This window comes from Heterobasidion irregulare, assembly GCF_000320585.1.
Source record: "Heterobasidion irregulare TC 32-1 unplaced genomic scaffold scaffold_05, whole genome shotgun sequence".
NCBI classification, from domain to species: domain Eukaryota; kingdom Fungi; phylum Basidiomycota; class Agaricomycetes; order Russulales; family Bondarzewiaceae; genus Heterobasidion; species Heterobasidion irregulare.
The window spans coordinates 1,691,630-1,709,911 of NW_009258201.1; the positions used below are offsets into that span (position 1 = coordinate 1,691,630).

General features: G+C 53.4%; 7 protein-coding genes across 7 annotated transcripts; 3 read left to right on the forward strand and 4 right to left on the reverse strand.

Moving 5' to 3' along the window:
- Window positions 1-2,389: 2,389 nt before the first annotated feature.
- HETIRDRAFT_105176 (uncharacterized protein) lies at window positions 2,390-3,838 on the forward strand (the record flags this gene model as incomplete). Its single annotated transcript, XM_009548198.1, has 8 exons — window positions 2,390-2,474; window positions 2,536-2,578; window positions 2,632-2,857; window positions 2,915-3,017; window positions 3,076-3,229; window positions 3,292-3,406; window positions 3,470-3,559; window positions 3,638-3,838. The coding sequence occupies 8 exons, from the start codon at window positions 2,390-2,392 to the stop codon at window positions 3,836-3,838; spliced, it is 1,017 nt and encodes a 338-aa protein (XP_009546493.1).
- A 560-nt stretch (window positions 3,839-4,398) lies between these two features.
- On the reverse strand, window positions 4,399-6,926 carry HETIRDRAFT_451585 (uncharacterized protein; the record flags this gene model as incomplete). Its single annotated transcript, XM_009548199.1, has 4 exons — window positions 4,399-4,470; window positions 4,518-4,603; window positions 4,696-5,038; window positions 6,765-6,926. 4 exons carry the CDS (start codon window positions 6,924-6,926, stop codon window positions 4,399-4,401), a joined length of 663 nt encoding a protein of 220 aa, XP_009546494.1.
- Window positions 6,646-8,920, forward strand: HETIRDRAFT_409634 (uncharacterized protein; the record flags this gene model as incomplete). The annotated part of the gene is made up of 4 exons (XM_009548200.2): window positions 6,646-7,448; window positions 7,567-7,830; window positions 7,896-8,817; window positions 8,888-8,920. Exons 2-4 carry the CDS (start codon window positions 7,820-7,822, stop codon window positions 8,918-8,920), a joined length of 966 nt encoding a protein of 321 aa, XP_009546495.1. The 5' UTR covers window positions 6,646-7,448; window positions 7,567-7,819.
- Window positions 8,921-9,999: 1,079 nt separating this feature from the next.
- Window positions 10,000-10,794, forward strand: HETIRDRAFT_434290 (uncharacterized protein; the record flags this gene model as incomplete). The annotated part of the gene is made up of 2 exons (XM_009548201.1): window positions 10,000-10,035; window positions 10,147-10,794. 2 exons carry the CDS (start codon window positions 10,000-10,002, stop codon window positions 10,408-10,410), a joined length of 300 nt encoding a protein of 99 aa, XP_009546496.1. The 3' UTR covers window positions 10,411-10,794.
- A 482-nt stretch (window positions 10,795-11,276) lies between these two features.
- On the reverse strand, window positions 11,277-12,076 carry HETIRDRAFT_451587 (uncharacterized protein; the record flags this gene model as incomplete). Its single annotated transcript, XM_009548202.1, has 4 exons — window positions 11,277-11,346; window positions 11,433-11,579; window positions 11,702-11,879; window positions 11,950-12,076. 4 exons carry the CDS (start codon window positions 12,074-12,076, stop codon window positions 11,277-11,279), a joined length of 522 nt encoding a protein of 173 aa, XP_009546497.1.
- A 1,011-nt stretch (window positions 12,077-13,087) lies between these two features.
- On the reverse strand, window positions 13,088-16,474 carry HETIRDRAFT_475429 (uncharacterized protein; the record flags this gene model as incomplete). Its single annotated transcript, XM_009548203.1, has 15 exons — window positions 13,088-13,295; window positions 13,358-13,498; window positions 13,553-13,588; window positions 13,645-13,925; window positions 13,981-14,042; window positions 14,098-14,284; window positions 14,346-14,526; window positions 14,581-14,615; window positions 14,668-14,908; window positions 14,962-15,070; window positions 15,122-15,135; window positions 15,200-15,387; window positions 15,441-15,861; window positions 16,039-16,221; window positions 16,286-16,474. The coding sequence occupies 15 exons, from the start codon at window positions 16,472-16,474 to the stop codon at window positions 13,206-13,208; spliced, it is 2,358 nt and encodes a 785-aa protein (XP_009546498.1). The 3' UTR covers window positions 13,088-13,205.
- Window positions 16,475-16,825: 351 nt separating this feature from the next.
- HETIRDRAFT_317659 (uncharacterized protein) lies at window positions 16,826-18,043 on the reverse strand (the record flags this gene model as incomplete). The annotated part of the gene is made up of 6 exons (XM_009548204.1): window positions 16,826-16,950; window positions 17,005-17,281; window positions 17,338-17,517; window positions 17,579-17,652; window positions 17,715-17,783; window positions 17,845-18,043. The coding sequence occupies 6 exons, from the start codon at window positions 18,041-18,043 to the stop codon at window positions 16,826-16,828; spliced, it is 924 nt and encodes a 307-aa protein (XP_009546499.1).
- Window positions 18,044-18,282: the final 239 nt, after the last annotated feature.

The following is an 18,282-nucleotide window of genomic DNA, read 5'->3' on the forward strand; positions in this document are numbered from 1 at the left end:
CTGGAGAGTCACAATGCATAGTCATCACACGATCTCCCTCAAAAATCAATGGTGTTGGGGAATTAACGTGTCGACTTTCATCCGTGTAATGTTTGTTTCTCTATCTAGATTGAAAAATGCTCTGATATATTCCAAACTCTAGCAGTACTAGTTCGTCGTTGATAACACCAAAGCTACGCATCAGTCGGATGTCTTGTTGAAACTGTTCGATGGAACTTATCTACTTGAACAGTCGTTTCAGTCTCTGACAGCTGTGCGTGTTGAGGCATGAGAGTGATCCGGGTAAAGAACCAGATCAAAGTCACCCCACGGGCGTCTCGCAAATCGCTATAAAGCTAGTGAAAACCCGCATATAATGACGATTATTTATTTGTTCTACAGTAACCATTCACATACCACAGTGACCGCTCATATGTCTTTAGGTCAGTCAATGAAGCATCTACTTCATAGAACCGTCCTAAATCCTCTGTCTTCTAGTTCTGGCTCCACATATGTCTCGCCCTAGCCGTAAGGCTAGTCGGGCCATGCGCGCTTCTGTCCCTCACTCTGCTGTGCGGTGTGATAGTGCGAAACCGAGACAGTGCGAAACCGAGCCGATGCGTTGATGGGCCCTTCTTGCATAGATCAATAGACACAAACACTGGTGCCAAGTATTCGGATAATGAAGGTGGAGAAGAAAGGCATCTTGTTAGACAGCGTGCGTATACATCTTCGGGCTGTATACAGGAACTCAGGAAGCTCAAGACAAAGAAGAAGAAGGCGCGTGCAAAAAGGCCATGAGGGAGTTGGTCCAGAGCTCGATCGATCGATCACAGCTCATCTCCGTTCTAGTATGTGGTTTTTGTCTTCGCCCTCTTCGTGTAACACTATCTCGCAGCTGTACAACTCACTTTATACCCAATCCTAGACGACCTTCTTCTCTGCAATGGAAGCACAGCTTCTTGGCAGTGCGATTCCCGATTCGTCAAGCCTGCCAGCGTCATTTCCCAGGTATCTGTTGTATGCATGATCTGTGCGCTGATCGTGCACTCCTTTGCTGGTATGTATTCCGTTCAATTGAACACTCTTCACTTCACCTTCTCTTTATATCATCGCATGCCATCTTCCGCCATCAATCAATGACCGTCCTGTTTCAGCAATTATCTCATTCCTCGCAGCCTTCGCGCTTATCCGATATAAGCTCAAGGAAGCAAAGAAGGAGGAGCTCAAAGTTGAGGGTTTCGCCTACGCGTCGCCTATCTCTGCCGAAGCACAATCTATCGCTCAAGAGGGAACGGATGATGAGCCATCTTGCTCGGACCCTAAACTTTCGAACCACCCTAGCACCGTGGACCTAGCTGATCCTACCTTTCCACCTATTCTGTCCTATCACTACACCCCCATCAACTTCCCCATTTTCGCCACAGATCCACATTTAGAACAAGTTGGTCCATTCCGCACGCGTCAGCCTCCCACCGGGCTTGTTGGAACGTGCACATACATTGTGCATATCAATGGCCACTGTGGGCTTCATTCTCATCATGATTGGGATCGTATTTTGGGCTTGGGCGCAGTTGTCCATAAGTGTCTCTGTGGCGGCGACTGCAGCAGTGGTAATGTGTACTGGGCCGGCCGTGGGGATCTTGTTCTTCGGAGCGTGAAGCAGAGGTACTGTCTTATCGATGTATCGACTCTAATTTGTTCGCTCAAACATAGTCGTTCTAATCCTCATTCTTCCACATGAAACAGACTACTCGACAGACCACTCTACCTAACAAGGCGTTGCCAGATATCCCAAATATACTACATGCTGAGTTTGATGTAGTGAAATCTCACTGCTCCTTTTGGAGTGGGTCGAGCTATCCTGATTCATCACTGTTATCTTGTACGCTTTTAGACTATGTACGCCGCGCCCGACATGAGACTTACCCCACATACATAGCCCATCATTGATCGATCATTGCGTCCCAGGTCCATCTTCACAGCTTTCGAAGATCAGCCGCTCAGTGTGCAGGTTCGTCTCGAACTTGACGTTGTTCGCACAGTTTATCTACTCTGTAGTGACGAGTGAGTCATTTGCTGCATGAGTGAAGGGTAGGTTGCTGACTCTAATCTCTTCTGCTCCAAGGAGTTAATGTAGATCCTGTTACTGGCTCGTCGTGATGTTCTGTCTGATATGTGAGCATGATGGGATCCCCAGGACACGTTCGTACGCCACAGGTACATCAATTGATGTCTATCACAGAACACCTGTGGTGCGCCTTACTGCCTGATTCAGAGTCTCAACTTTCTAGCTAGTATGAAAGACCTTGAATATAAAAGTCAGTCGTCTTGGGATTGTCGAACACTCACCCCTCTAGACTCCCAGCTTCGCAGAGTTAACCTTTCTCTGGATAGCCGCCGGATTACAATGCCATCCTTGTCGAATGCCCACGATTTTGGCTACGAGATGCTGATAGATGCCGTTACACTATGCGGTTCAGCATTTCTATTTGGTATGCTTACTCTACATTGTGTACGCTATGCAAAGCTGATGAAACGGGTCACCACCACTAGGCATTTACGTCGTTTTGATCTCTTTCTCCACAGTCATCCTCGTGTGAGCGATGAATCTGCTTTACCACGACGATCGCTGACTGCGGCTCATGCCAGTCGAAAGGGCTTAGACTTCAGGGCGAACAAAGTGCTGCTCGGAGTAACTTTTGTGATGTTTTTGACGTCGACTGGATATGGCGTGGCGCTCTTCGTCGGATATATTCAACAAGTCCTAGGCCTATCCTTTGTGCAACAAGGCGGTGCGCAGGGTGACGAGATATATGCGGCCATGGGGTCGAGCTTTAGCCTTGACATCGCGCTTTTTTACTTGTCATTTTTCAACGTCTGTCATCCTTTCTTGACCGACTCAACATTCGAAGCTTATATTTCCATTCTTTAGTATGTATCTGGTGATGCGATCATCGTTTGGAGAGCATGGGCCCTGTGGCCTGATAACAGGAAAGTCGTCATGCTTCCCATAGGGCTGCTCATGGGCTCCATTGGTGAGCATTTCCTTGCCTATCCCCGAGCGCAACGAGCCCCAACATATTCCGTCCACAGTGTCTTCATTAGTGTGTGGAGGGCTCGAAATTCGAGCGTTCCATACCCAATCCCTTCGGATAGAGAAGATTGGAGGCGACGCTCAGCTCGCGAGCTGGGCGCTGTCGCTCGCGACGAGCGTGGTGGCCACGGTGCTGATCGCATACAAAGCTTGGTTCGTCTCCAGTTTGCTTCGGGTCGTCTAGCAAACCAATTGCCGAACGCCTCACCCTCTAGGGTACACCGCAAGTTCATCCAGTCAAATATGAGCGGCGGCGGCATCAGGAGGTCAAAGGCCGGGAAAATCATGTCGCTTTTGGCCGAGTCAGGTGTCGTCTACTGCCTTGTGTGGGTAAGCCAGTATACCACAGTCGCCACCTAGAATCCAAGGGTTGAGCGCCTTGTATACTCGCAGATCGCTCTCATATTCACTTCGTATATCAATCTCCCCAACGACGACGGCTTGGCAGGGAACTTATTCTTGCCACTCAGCGTCCAAATCACAGTGCGTGCATATTTACACCTCACATACCCTGGACCATTGTTCGCTCGTGCGTGCACTGAGACTGACAAGCGGGGTCAGGGCATATACCCTACGATCATCATCGTCCTGGTCAGCCTCGAGAAGACAATCTTGGGCGCGCCCAGCCTGACTACCGCGGGCTTCGGCAGCAGAACAACGCGTCTGCAGTTCGCCACCGGACCCGTATCAGAGTCCTTGCCTCGCCCTCAGAGCCCGCACGGGGGCGACAGGGAGGATGCGCCGAAAAGCGAAGGGGTTTAAATATTTTTGAATCGTTCCAGTGCCTCCTGCGAATACCTTTTTGGGACATCGGTATATTATGGCGCTGGTCACCACGACCCTTGCGAGTGTACCAAAAGTCTGTTGTAATTTTCACCCTTCTTCAAATCGTGTCCACTCCCGCGCAAACCAGCTTATCAGTGACCCACATCTCTTTGCTGAACCAGAGGCACCAAGCGCACCAGAACGCATCGGGCATCGCCTCGCCGATGGCCACAGCGGACAGCCACCTCGTCCCAGGCAGGCGCAAAGGGGAACCCGAACACAGTACAGCATCGAACCCTATCCTCCGGGCCGTCCAGCGAGAGCTGCCCAACGCGCGCTTCCCCTTTTATTGCATGCAGGCACCGTCGTCCCATGTCATGCTCTCATGTTCGCGGTTCCTCGAACGCGAGAGAGGTCTAGATTCGGCGCGACCGTGCCGCAGCCACTCACCTGTCCTGTGCAAGCCTGTGCAGAGCAAGTTCAGTGTTCTGCAAATCAGTCGGGCGAAGGTTCGGCGCAGAAGGGTCTACGTAGCGTGCTGGCTGCTAGCCAGGGCATCACGTGGGAGCAAGCATCACAACATCGTGCGCGCGCGTAAGGCCACAGCCTGTACGAAGAACGACTATCTTCTGCGTAAGACTAAGGTCAGCACGGAAACTAGGGCCACAGTGCGGACCGCGATTGAGTGCAAACAAAGTTTCGCGCGAGCCAAAAGCGGGAAGGCCATCTCGGCGAGCAGCGCTGGCAGAGTGGGCGCGAACTCTGCGGTGGGCAAAGCAGGGACGCCTCGCCCGAGAGACTAATACATGGGCAGTGCGAGCCCGTGATTCCCAGTTGCACATGCAAAAGCATACTCAAAGCATCCGTCGCGTCTGCCGCATCTTCTCGCGCACGCTGCGAACTCGGGACGTGTGAGTAGTCTATAGGTGCGCGCGCGACGGCGCCCTGCAAAGCTCCGCACAGGGCGCGCGTGAGCGAAAATAAGCGCAAAGGTCCAACACCGCAACGTTCGCCAATTTCAATTTTGCGCGCAGATTCGTATCGCCTGCGATATGCCATATCAGGGCGGGAAGCGCAACCGAACGCGAGCGAGGGGCGCAAAGGGAGAGGCGATACCGCGGGCGAGAAGCGCAGAGCTTTACCCCGGAGGTTGGGGTGGAATCGCAACGATCGATGACAGGGGATCGATGAAGAAGGCTAATCGCCACTGAGAGCACTGATCGGCGTCATCGTCGAGCCCGACTGCGTGAGCTCTGCGTATCACAAGCTTGATAGAATTGTCGGGTGCCGTGCGATGCGGCCAGATGCAGCCTCGACCTCTGAAGGCGAGAAGCTTGGCCCGATAGATGCACAAGTTCCTCAGACGAAATGACCGAGGCAAACCGCATCCTTCAATGCACACTGTCTCCGTCATGACTCACAGCGCGGTCCACAATGGTTGATTTATACCGTACGTTACACGCTCACGTCTGAGGGTCTCGCCTTGGTGCAGGATCGCATTTGCCTGTGGCAACCGGATGCAAATGACATCTCCATCTTCTCTGTACGTGCGATCTCCTCACACGGGAGAATCGTCGGATGCCACCATCCGATAACAATGACGCTGACGATGTCATCGACATCGACTTCAAAAAGCCTCCGATCGACGTCCCGGAACCTGAAGGGGGGGGGCAGAGGATTAGCTCTAATTTGTAACCTGTTACAACCAGATTGGCTTTGGCCGCATGTGTCTCGACAGAGCCAGAATTGACTGACGGCAGCAGCAACGCGAGGGCGCAGTCCACGATAGGAGCGTAGGTGTTCGGGTCGAAGCTGACTGCGGCGACGATGTTGGTGGCAATGACAAGAGAAACAACGTGTTTGCATGGGGGAGCACATATTCTGCATTTAATGCTTAATATGACATCAAGTAAGAGTGGACAGTATGAATAGCCCGCCTGGCCTCGGGGGTGAAGTTTGAGCGGCGGCCCGCTCAAGAATCAGAAGGCTTCCTGGCAACAAGAGTGCGCCCGCAGCTGTGTGCCTTGAACTCTGTCCTGTCCGCGCACGCCGACGAGTAGGTAGGTCCGGCAAGAAGGTCAGTGAAGCAAGGAGATGAGACGGCAAGACGGGGCGGCAGGAAGAACGGCGCGAAAGGCAGCAAGGGGGAACTCTCAGGCCTTCGCAATTTGATCATCGATCGGGACGCCGGGTCAAGTGCGATATCGAAAGCACATTCGCTGCGGACGCCTGTCTATATATGCGCGCTCAGACGCGTCTGGGAGAAACCTGGCTGTCCGAGCGAGAACGAGAACGGCGTCGTGTCAAGTATACCATCGAGTGACCGAATAGGGTGGTATTACTAGCTGCTCGCAGCACGTGTAGGCGCAGTTGCCACAGAAATCGGAAGAAGGGTCGAGAAGGGGGGATCCGACCGCGCAGAAGACGTCGCGAAGCACGGATGGCGTCGGGAGAACCTGCCGCTGCAGAGAGATAAGAGGGCCCAGGACCAGTGTTTGTATCCCAAAGCGAGTGAAGAGCAGTGGGCGGATCGCATTCGCATGACATACGTCAGCTCTGGGTGGACCGACCATTCACGGTGCGCGGTGCGACATGGGACTGGGAAGCATCTCTGGCACCAGGTGTTGGAGCACATGGCGATCTCTTCTGTGCATAAGACTGCTCTCCAGGACAGGACACCGTCAAAAACAGAACGATTGACTCGGGTACAGGCTGGTCGAAGAGGGGTGGCGATCAGGCCAAGGCTCCGACCAACGTGTACGGGGCTATGTAGAGGCATATGAGGCCAGCCAGCGGCTACATTGATGCGGCAGAGCCGAGGCGCCTGGACGACTCAATGGAGGAAAAGGAGAAAGGATTATGTTCGGGGCCTCGGATCGGAAGCATCGCAGGAAAGGAGGGCCGCAGGCGATGACGCACGAACCGCGTCCGTGAGACCCTCGCCCCGGACGGCCCAGGAGCGTGCATCTGGTCTGCTGCCGTCGCGGTTCATTTCCCGCTGGGGGCGTGGTGCTTGCGTTGGACGCAGACATGGAAGAGAGAGCGAAGTGCAGGCGCTCGTGGCACGCGGGGGGGTCGCGGACATGGAGCAGAGAGGTGCGGGGCAGAGACTGAGGGCCGGAGAGGCCAGGAGGAAGAGTGGCCGGGGGCGGGGTGGCGGGGGGCGTGTGGCGGGGGGATTGATTCCGACTGAGAAGCTGGGGTCGCCCGCGAGAGGAGCAGCGACCAGCAAGACGAACAGAAAAGCGGCGAGGAAGAGTGGCGATGGGCAACTCCAACTCGACACAGGCCCCTCCCCTAGCCTCTGCAGACCGCAACCACGCACGCCGCACACAGCCCTCCAGCGCCGCCCTCGCATCCTCTGCGACGCCCCGCGCCCACACCCCGCATCGCTCCCTCCGCACAAAGAAGAAATCCCTCGAGCTGCCCGATCTGGCGTCGCTCTCGTACCCCCTCGCTCCGTCCTCCCTCAATGCGTCGCCGCACGCACACTACGGCCGCCACAAGCCCTCCTCCCCCATCCCCATCCCCATCTCCCCCCACACCGCCGTCCTCGACAACCACGTCCAGTCCTCCGTCTACGGCCGTCCCCATCCCACCCAGCTCCCCTCCACCTCCTACATTCCCGATGCTCTCCTCGCGCCCCCCTCCACCCACATCCCCATCGCCCCCAACCAGCGCCCTCACTCCCCCTACGCCCCCTACAACTCCTCCCGTTCCCCCTCTCGCGGTCGGCCTCCACCGCCCCCTCCCCCCTCGGAAATCCCAGATGACCCCCCTCCATTCGTGACAGAGACCATCCGCAGCACCATCCCACTCGGGATTACAAAGCCCCTGTCCTCCACTGGCGCCTCCCTCGTCCACAAGCCCACAGATCATTCCCGCGACCTCGTCCCAGTCAAGATCACTTGGCACGGCCCCGCCAAGACTGTTGTCCTCGCGCGCGCAGGCGATGCCAACTGGACCGGCCGTCAGCCCATGGAACGCGAGTGCGTATCCGCTAACCTTCCCCACATTCTCACAATCTGATGAACACCCCTTCCCGCCATCGCAGACCGAACGAGGAGGATACATGGTTTACATGGGTCGAGCTCCTCCCGGGCACGCACCACATCAAGTTCTTCGTTGACGATCAGTGGCGCGTCGCAGACGACATCGCCACCGCCGTCGACGATGACGGCAGTCTTGCTAACTACGTCAACATTCCCGCCGTCGCCGTCAGCCCACCCACGCCCCCTCTCGGGCCAGCTTCTGGTCCTCCCATGTCCAATCTCTCTGCCTCCATATCCAAACATACCGGCCCGCCCTCCACCCCTACCAACGGCAACGGCGCCGCCAACGCCACGTCCAACAACGCCGGCGGGTTCCAGATCTCGTTCTGGAGCGAGAGCAGCGTCGGCGGCGCTCGCGCGGGCCCTCCCAAGTGGACACAGGATCTCCCGGCCGAGCTGCTCGCTGCGGCGCGGGAGGAGGAAATATACCTCGCCGACGGAGCCGCGGGCGGCGCGCCCGCGCCGAATATCCCGCCCGCGCCCGTCCTCCCGCGGCATCTCGATAAACTGATCCTGAACACGCGTCCCGCTGCGCCGCGCTCGGACGCGAACGCACGGGCGGAGGAGCGCGCGAGGCGGACCGCCGGCGCGAGCACGCAGGCACCGGGGCACGGGCGCGTGCGGTCGCGCACGCGGCATTCGGCGCTGGGGATGACAGAGGTGCAGGGGCAGGGGCAGGGAGGGTCGGCGGACGGCGAGGGTGCGATCCCAGTCACGACGGCGAGCGGGACGGACGTGACGGCGACGGCGGCGGGGCGGGGAGAGACCGGCGCGCGGGCGGGGGTATCGCTGAGCGGCCCGGCGCTCGCGGACGACGCGAGCGTGCTGCCGGTGCCGTCGCATGTGGTGCTGCACCATCTGAGCACGAGCGCGATCCGGAACGGGGTGCTCGCCGTCGGGAACACGACGCGCTACAAGAAGAAGGTGCGTTGCCTCTTTCAGTCCTTCTTCTGCTTCCTTGCTTCCTACCCCCGTGCTCACGCTTGGCTCGCAGTTCATCACGACCATCTATTACAAGCCGACATGAGCGCCCCTCCTCTTCTTTTCCCCTCTCTCGTTTTGTGTATCCCATCCCCCCACTCATCCCTATTTACCCTCCCCCCCTCCTGCATCTACTCTCCCCTTTTCCCATGTTTTGCTCTCTTTTTTAGATTCCCATCTTCATCTCCATCTGCCTCTCTGTCTCTCTCTGTCTCTTGCTCCGGGTTCCTCTCCGGCCTCACTTGTCCTACACGATGCACATACATACATACATACATACATGTTGTACATATGTTTACCTACTCACGGATACAGACACCCTGCCTCGCGCATATACGCGCGCCCCGAAACAAGCGCCCGCGGCCCGCGCTGTTCGCACTCTTGTTCACGGTCGATCTCGGCGATAGCGCGAGCGCTGACGTCGATGCCGCAGGCCTATCCCCGCGTTTCGATTGGGGTACCCATCTGCACCATCCGCTAGCTTGAAAAGACCGTCTGCGGTACATACGTGGAAGTCTGTTTTGGGTCTGCACACCCTCTTTATGGTATTGGTCCATCGCGATCCGCTGGGGGGAGAGACCGGTCTGGCTTGGCTCGTCTGCATCCGTCCGCGTCAGGGTCCTAGTGAGCTGACTGTACTCATTCGTGTTGAGCCCGCACGAACGCGGCGCGGCAGAGAAATCGGACCAGGTGAGACTCTACTCCCCTTGATTGAACGGATGGATGCACGAATGAGCTTGCTTATGGCGCCAGTACATGACTACCCATGAGTCCGTCGTCGTCGTCGTCGTTTCCACTTTGTGTGATATAGACTTAATGACGTACATCATGAAGGTCTCAGGAATGAGCCCCAAATATCTGCTTTCGATCGCCTCGGCCGAGTCTTGGCCGAGGGCCCCTGGAATGTTCAATGAACAGGCTCGGACTGGACCCTGTCTGACTCACGAGCAGGCCGCCATTTGATCACGCGCGGGGCCCCAGGGAGCCCCTAAATCTAAGTTTCAGGGGCCGAATCATCCCCACAGCCGAAACGAGACATTCCCACGGCCCTCCTCCCGCGCTACATGATATAAATTCCATCGTTCCTGCTCGTCGAGCGACACAGGCCGCCATCGAGCCGCAGCAATGATCTTTCCTTGCTTGAAAGAGGGATTTGCACGGGTCCGTGCAGCTCCCCTGCGCCGCTGCGCTTGTCTCTGCTGCCTTGCCCTCGATGACGATGATAGTCCGTGACTATCTCTCAGCTCACGCTTGAGCTGAGCCGCCTTCCAGCTCACGCTTGAGCTGCGTCCCCGCTCGCACTCGAGCCGCTTTCGCCCGACGCTTCGGGATCAGTGCCACGCACGCCCCAATCCAAAACGCTCCTCGGGTCTGTTCGGCAGACTACGGATGACGGGGGCGCGCCGCCGCGCCCCCCGTCGTAGCGAGCATCGCACGCTTTCGAATGCGTTCGGGTTCTCGCTGAACCCTTGGCCTTGCTGCACCCTCGCTATCGTGAGGCTTGGTCGCCCTTGCGACGCTTCCCAGGGCTCGTGAGGCGAGCACCTCGCTAGGTGTATCGTCTCTTGATTTTATTGTCGTCTGGCCTTCGCGCCGCCCCTTGGATAGTCCGCGACTGTCTGCTCGCGCGTGAGTCGCTTTCGCCCGATGCTTCGGCGTTAGTGGTTCAACACAGCATTATGGACGCGCGCGACCCTCGGCATGTGCTGCATTTTTTGTAGTCGCCCCTCAAGGCATTTAGTGTACTGTACGGTTCTCATTCGGCAGACTTTCCTCTCTGTATATGACGCCTATTCTGAATTCGATGGCGCTTCTGGTTGCACTATCACTATGACATCTCTCTGTCTCCCGTTCCTAGTCTCGAAATTCGATTGAAATTGTGTAGATGCTTTTCAAATGACATATGGCCCGTCTGAAGTCTTGATCTTGTCAGCAGTACTTGCACGGATCTTTCATGTCGAGTCACCAGTATCTTGCCTTCTGTACTAGCACAAAGTTTTTCATATTTCGCCTTGAAGCGCCGTAAGAGGAAGAGTTGGACGAGGCTCGCTTCGTCAGGAATTCTTTACAACACACATGACGAACATTTCTCGAAGTGAACTGTCACGTTACAACTTGAACGCATTCTTCTCCAATGTTCTGTGTAGGATGATCCAGTATCATCGAATAGAAAATGCGCGCGACTCATCGCTCCCTTCTGTCTGTTCCAATATAACCCGTGAGCGACTACACCTCCTGCCTGAGGGCGCATGCACATAGATACCACTCAGATAATATCTCCTATCGCGAAGCAAGAACAGAAATACAGTTACAAGGGGGCACGATGATCATATAAATGAGCAATAATAGGTAGCATCGGGAAACGACCGTGTGTATCTTCTAGATCGGATCCCTCTTGGGTCTCAGAACCCGAGTGAAGTGACCGTCAGCGACATTCCCTCGGCCTGGAAGAACTGCTTGGCATCGAGCATCCTGCAGATCCCGCAAAGAGAGGTAAGAAGAAATTTATATAGACGTGGTCAGCATCTCCGGTGAGGAAAAGCAGAGGGCAGACCCACAAGTCGTGCACAAGCGCGAGCCCGCCGGGGAGCGCGGTCGTGAAGTTCGCTACGGTGCCGGAGACGATCGGGTCCAGCGTAGAGAACATGGAGTTTACGTTGGCCACCAGTGTCGGTGTGAGGTTTGAGAGGCTGCTCGCGGTCTGCCTGCACATCTCCAAGAATACCGACACAACAACCGGACAGGGCAGAACGCAGCGAAGCCAACAGGCGAGAAGAATGGCTAGTGAGCACGGGTCGAGAGCAGAAATGGATATAGAGATACGCACGAGAGAGTGCTTGCAAAAGTAATAGAGATGTCGTCGTTCGTCGGCGCCGTTGTGTTCGATCCGTCGCTTGGGGCGACGTTCCCGAGATCGCGGCCCGCGGTGTCCCAGACTGTGTTCAGCTGCGCGAACTGCGCGCCAATACTCGTCTCATTCGCTTGGTGCGCAGCCACGAGAGTCACTGTAATGCAGAAACCGCATTTACGTATGTCACCGAGGTCAACCATGAAGGGGCAGGAGCCCAGACGTACGTATGTTGGGCAATATGATATGCAGACTCTCGGAGAGCGAGTCGACGAAGTTATTGATGTCCATGTTCGTGTTGGCGGCGAGCGCGGTGGAAGCGAGAGCGAAGGCAGAAAAGATGGAGAGCTTCATGGTATTGTATGGCACGTATAAGGCGACTTAGTGGTGTCAGAGCGTCTCTACGACCGAAAATGCAAGCTTAAATGGCTCTCTCCATTGCCCCTTCAAACGCCTTGGAAGTGATAGGCAGTGGTATTTTGCCCACGCCTGGGCTTCGCAAAAATGATGATGCAGCTCTCTGCATGGTTGGAAGCACGCGTGGTAAGGATCCTCAAGTGTCGGTGCGGTAACCGTAGAGGGGTGTGTGAAGCGGACGTGCTTGGGGAGTCAAATTGCGAGGGAACGCTCCGGACAAGTTTACGCCTCTAGGCTCCCAAAATGCTTGCTCCCGTAACCGTGGATCTGGTGACCAAGTCGATCAAGGAGAATAGTCTGGTGATGAGAACGTGAGTGTATAGATGGGAAGGAGAGGTGGCGGCAGTGAAAGGGCGAGTGGGAGTCGTTGGTGGGCCCGGTAAAGTCTATTCACTTTTCATGGTACGAAGGATCCCAGAAAGGCATACACGCACCTTGCTTGTCGTCTTCTGACCCAAGAGACGCCCCACAGCAAGGGAGAGTTGATGTGGGAAATAACCGGACAAGGGTCTTGGCGTTCTCCTGAGATGAGGAAGAAATTCACTCAACAATGTTGCTATCTGACGGGTTTATGTCGATCATGGACTGTCATTATTAGCCTTTTAACACGCTGTGACTCGGGAGTTGCGTAAACAGTTGTGGAGAGAGGCGTAAAATTTGGACTAGAAATACTCACATCGAACTGGCATTCAGCTGCGACCATGCTCAGAAGCTGTCACAGATTGTCCACGTACAAGTGAACTATGATTTGCTACCATGCAACAAGGCTTTTCTATGCGCGGAGGATATCCGGCCCGTTGTGCGTGAGAGTGAAACAAGCATGTTATGGGAAAACGCAGCACGGTTATTAGGCCTGCAGACCAGACGTGATGAGTTCCTAGACCACAGTTTGGGTTCACAAAACGGCGCCCAGCCTGCTAACGAAACCCTAAAGCAACCAGCCAATCAGTGCGTCAAGGTAGGTCATAATTTTTTAGCACACTGATTTCTGCTACAGCAATGGTGGTCGTAAGCGATGGGGTATACAGCTGTTGAAATATAAGACACGAGATCAAGTCCATAAATTTTACTTCTTTGCCTTCAAGGCACCTATCAATGCAAGCTCTTCCATCAAAGTCTCGTGTCTGAACTGCAGCCGTCCGTTCGGCACATTAGTCTGATCATCAAGCGGGCGTCAGACTCAAATGCCCAAGACGTTCTTTTTACAGATTCACGTGCCTTGTTTATTTCGTTCCCTGCAGCACCCGGGAGGTACCATTGCTGTCCCAGCCAGTGACGCTTCATTTCCATTTCGAAGCCACTCTGGATAACCGAGTTGCGTGCCAGCTCACAGAGCGAGCTTTGCGGTAATTTCAGGATCTGTAGCGATGTCAACGAAGAGAAAGCGCCAGCGAGTTCTCAAGAATTACTCACATGAGCCGCCACACTATATTCTTCAAGGAGCGGTTCCTACCGATACGTGAGATCAGACTTGCAATGCCGAACCTATGAAGAGGTTTGCATACCTTTGTGAAGTGGAATTGCAACGGATCGTCCGTACTCAAGCTGACATTCAACCCAGTTTTGAAAAACTCCGGCAATGGGTTCCTCTCATAGGTCAAGAAGAGAGCGTTGTTGCTCAGAGGACTCATCGCGATACCAATCTGCTTTAAATAAAAAAGATACTGAAGAGCAGGGACCTTACGAAGCAAGATGCCGTGGGAGATGGAGTGCGAAGTAAGGAATGCAGATGTCAGGTGGTCGGTATCGCCCGCCTCGCCGGAGTGTGGACGGAAAACGAATGTGCCTAAACGTATATTGAATCAGAGCACTTTGTGGCAACATTTTAAACTCTTTCTTACTGAAACCACGAGCACGTCTCCAATGGTTGAGACTTGACATATTGGCATACATATAATAAACCCTAACAAAACAAATATTATTTCAAAGAAATAAAATGATCTTAATTTTCGACATACCAATAAGAATATGGTGGTGACTGATCGAAATTCCACAGCTTTGGGTATGGGAACTTTTTGTGATAACGCCTCTCCGTCTTCGATTCATCATCGACAGTGTCAAATCCAATGACTCGCTGTAAGAGTACATGAAGCTCGGGATGCGTTGAGGGATCTTTGGTGACCTCGAAAAGGGGCTTGAAAACATCTGTATGGGAACATGGTCAATTCTCACATTGAAAGGGTACCGAACGACTGAGAAATCTTACTCCGAACGATATCTTCAAACGTCTGGATGGAGCCGTTGTGCTTGTATACGTCATAGAGGCGAGGTATCTGCACAAGCCAGCGAACATTGTGGGAGTAAAGCTTATGATTGACGATCCATCGGGCCAGTTTATCCCATTCATCTTCATTTCTGCCATAGATACTGATGCGCCATTCGCAATTCTATTATAACGATTATAAAAAAAAATAGATAACGGGAGGATTTGACGAGCTGACCTGATATTTACTCTGCTCAAGGTCCGTCATGACCTCTGTAACAGAGATTTGGTCACATTGTTTGCTACAAGAATAGATTGCTCGCACCTTTTGTCAACTCAGCCAAATATCTGCCTTGGATGTAATTATCAGTCTTCAAGAAAATCTCTCGCAGGCGCGACTCTCCAATGGGATTATACTTGAGATTGAATTTGTCAAACCGATGGAAGGAATCCTGATGCGCGTGCATGTCTAGGGTGTCTATCGACAGGTCGTACGCGGTCAGCTTCAGCGATTCAAACACCTGGGCCAAAGTGAGCTCCGCGCCGTCACGGAAAATGACGACATCCTGGAGAGAATATATTGTCAAAGGGATGAATGGACAAAGTCGGTTGAGCTCACGTCTGGACTACGTTTCATTTTGGATTTGATGAATCGAAGCAAATGCTTTTGATTCATGCTGCTGGAGTGGTGCACGTGAGTATCCACCTTCCGAACATTGTAAAAGTCGCTGAAAGACCGAAATCAGTCCACACAATCACCACCACATCGTGTTACTGACCGATGAGGGACTTGCTAGAGTGAGATTTATCGATATCAATTTATTCTTCCACATGGCGCCGAAGCTAAAGAAGCTTACCTTCATCTCCGTCAACTCATGAAACTCGTTCAACAAGCTATGCATGGTGAACTTTCCCAACAGGTACTGGAGACGACGAAAAGCAAAGCTTTTTGCAGGTCCATCAGAGATTACACCCAGCACAAACTCAAGATCTACAAAATACTCTCGTATTCCAGGGATATTGAAGATGGGTTTTTTGTCCTCAACTGTCAAGATATGATCACTCGTAACTCATGGACATTCCGTGAAAAATACCTACCTTCGATGTTGTGGTATACTTGAAAGACCCCCTTACTGTCGAGTTCGAAGTTCCACTGATGAGAGCCCGGGATATCACAAGCAGCAAGGTTGAACTCTTCGTTATGATCATCCGCATTTGGGATTACGGTGCTTGACACGGCCTTCTGCTTAGCCGTCCAGTGCCAATGAGGAGGCGGAGGCTTCGGATAAATACGCCAAGGCTTGAGCTGTTCGGTTCCGGGCGCCTGATGAGATTGAAGAAGGTCAGCATCGGGACGAATGCCCGACACATCCGCCATGCTATCCTCAAGGCCCGTGAAAGTACCATCATAGTCCCGGGGATTGTCTCCAAGGCGCTGAAGCGAGATGGCCATGTATTTGTCCCGCAGCTCAAGGCATTTGCGGAACAGCTCAAACAGATGTTGAAACTCGGACCCCATCTCTGGCGGCATGGCGATCGCTGTGTGCGGAGTTTAAGAGAGTGAGCATACGTGGCGCGACGGGCTGCTCTAGCAAGATAAAAGGTGGTACGTACGGGCAGCGGGATGTTCGGGTGCGGCCTCAGCTATTGCTTCTTCCAAGTCCTCTTCCTCGAGGTACGGTGAGCGGTGTGCAACATTGCGTTCAGCTTCCAATGTGGGAGGCAGCAGAGACATCGTGACATTGTTCGCGACGGAGGAGGCCACCTCTGAGTGAGAATCGGGCCCAATAATCGGCGAGCTGGGATAGAGATTGACGGGCCGCCCGGCCTCACTGTGGGACTGCGACGGCCTTCGGTGGGCCAGAACCTTTTCTTCGATCTACGAGAACGAGACGAAATCACCTTCTGTCCATAGAACAGAATCCGAATAATCTTAAACATACATGGCGCAGTGTCTTTTCATCACTATATCCAAAAAATGCATCACGCGATTCTGGAATGTGGACGCCTGGAGAATGGACGCCAGACGTGTCGTTCAAGAAGGAAGGCGTCGGCGAAAGACTCGAGTCATTCGGCCCGTGGTTTTCCTGTTCTTCTATCGAGGGGGAACTTGACCTAATAGAAGACGGCATTTTTTCACGATCAATCTGGTCTATTGGAATGCGACTGAAGGTAATGATGCAAGTTATGTAGGATGGCGGTCGGATCTGGTAGGACGAAGAGCAGTCTTCCGAAAAAGGCGGATCCGGACAGAAGATTTGGTCGCTTTGCACGTGCCTTCTTTTCGCCAATGGCGACACGTTAACTTGGCCTGCCATACTTACAATCTTCATTCTACAGCGTACCGCTGACTCAAGTACTCAGCGCTCAGCGCTCAGAGGTGATGAAAGAGCAAAATAAATGCAATGTGTCCAAGGTTGATCCAGCAGAAGCGTACCAAGATTTAAGGAGTGGGTTACGAGGACAAATTTATGAGTTGGACTTCATGTACAGAACGGCGTGCCAATAAATATCCCTTCGTATGCCCCCAAATGGTCAAGAATATTACCTTCAAATATGTTTGATACAGTCTTAATTTGACATTGGCTGTCAACCGCATCATCGTCTCCTGCAGGTTCAAGTGTTACCCAAAAATGCAAATATCACCGCGATTAATGCTTACCTGGACATGATACGGCATTCCCGGGCTCCACTATATGGACTTCGCCGTGCGGATGAGCAAATCCCAGGAAACGACCGGGGATGATGGGGACAAGGTCGCTCTTGTTATTTACACGTGTGAAGTCGGATACCTGCTGGTCGAACAAAGTCACAAACTTGGAATTTCCAACGCGAGGCGTTCCATAGGTGACGCCTTTGATCGTTGTTCCCATGGGAAGATTAAGTTTCATGAAGAGGCTATCGAGTTCAGCTAGCGCGCCGCCCAAGGAATGCCCAATCTATATTTCAATGTCATAGAAAGAGATGGTTCGATTAAACGATTAATAAAGCTTACGAGTGTTACGTTGGTTGTGCGATGCGTCGCCATGAGTCGCTTCACTTCGGTGAGAATCTGGCTAGCAGTTTTCTCGTGCGCATCAGCAAAACCCGAGTGAACTTCTACACCATCGGGAACACCTGGAAACAGTGTAGGATCCAATACACGCTTGGCAATATTGAGATCCGTCAAGTCGGACTTTCTGTGAACAATCCGGAGACTACTGAGTAGCCAAGAAAGTACAGAACAGATAAAGAACATACATTTTCGTTGGATCAGTCCCTTGATGGGCTACCACCACCGTGTTCTGGTCGGGCCAGAATCCAACGAAGACTAGGGCACAGTAGAAGCAGAGTCGATCAGATAGACCAGGGCTACACCTGTTTTACACGTACAGAACTGGATAGAATTAGCATCGCCGCCTGTCAAGGTTGGCTCAAAGCCTGGTAAGGCATCGCAAGCCTCTGCATCAACAATTTGACTAGGTAAAAAGCAATGTCAAGTAGCATGGAAGATACTTCTCACCACCGCACTGCCATCCTTCGATCTTGGAAGGATCGCAATACGCCGCCCTAGCAAATTGCGTGAATGGAGCAAAACTTGAAAGTTGGGTCGGAGATAATGCAGTGGGGGAAGCTCGGGTACGAAAGTTTCGAGGCGTAGGGAGGGCAGACACTCCTGCCTTGATCAACAGGACAGAGAGTACAAAAAGAACGGCAGCCATATGCATTGCAGTGAGGGTATCAAGATGGTGGGTTAGCAGGGAACGAGTGAAAGCCGCACCAAGTGTTCATAAGCTGCTCAAACGAGTATTTATTGACAATGTCTAGAGATACTGTGGGATACTGGATAGTTGCATCAGAACTCATATATGTGTTGTTGGGGTCATATATTCAACCAACGAGTGACTTGGAGTGACTACGTGTCGTTGCCACGTTACATGCGAACGACTGTCGGCACAAC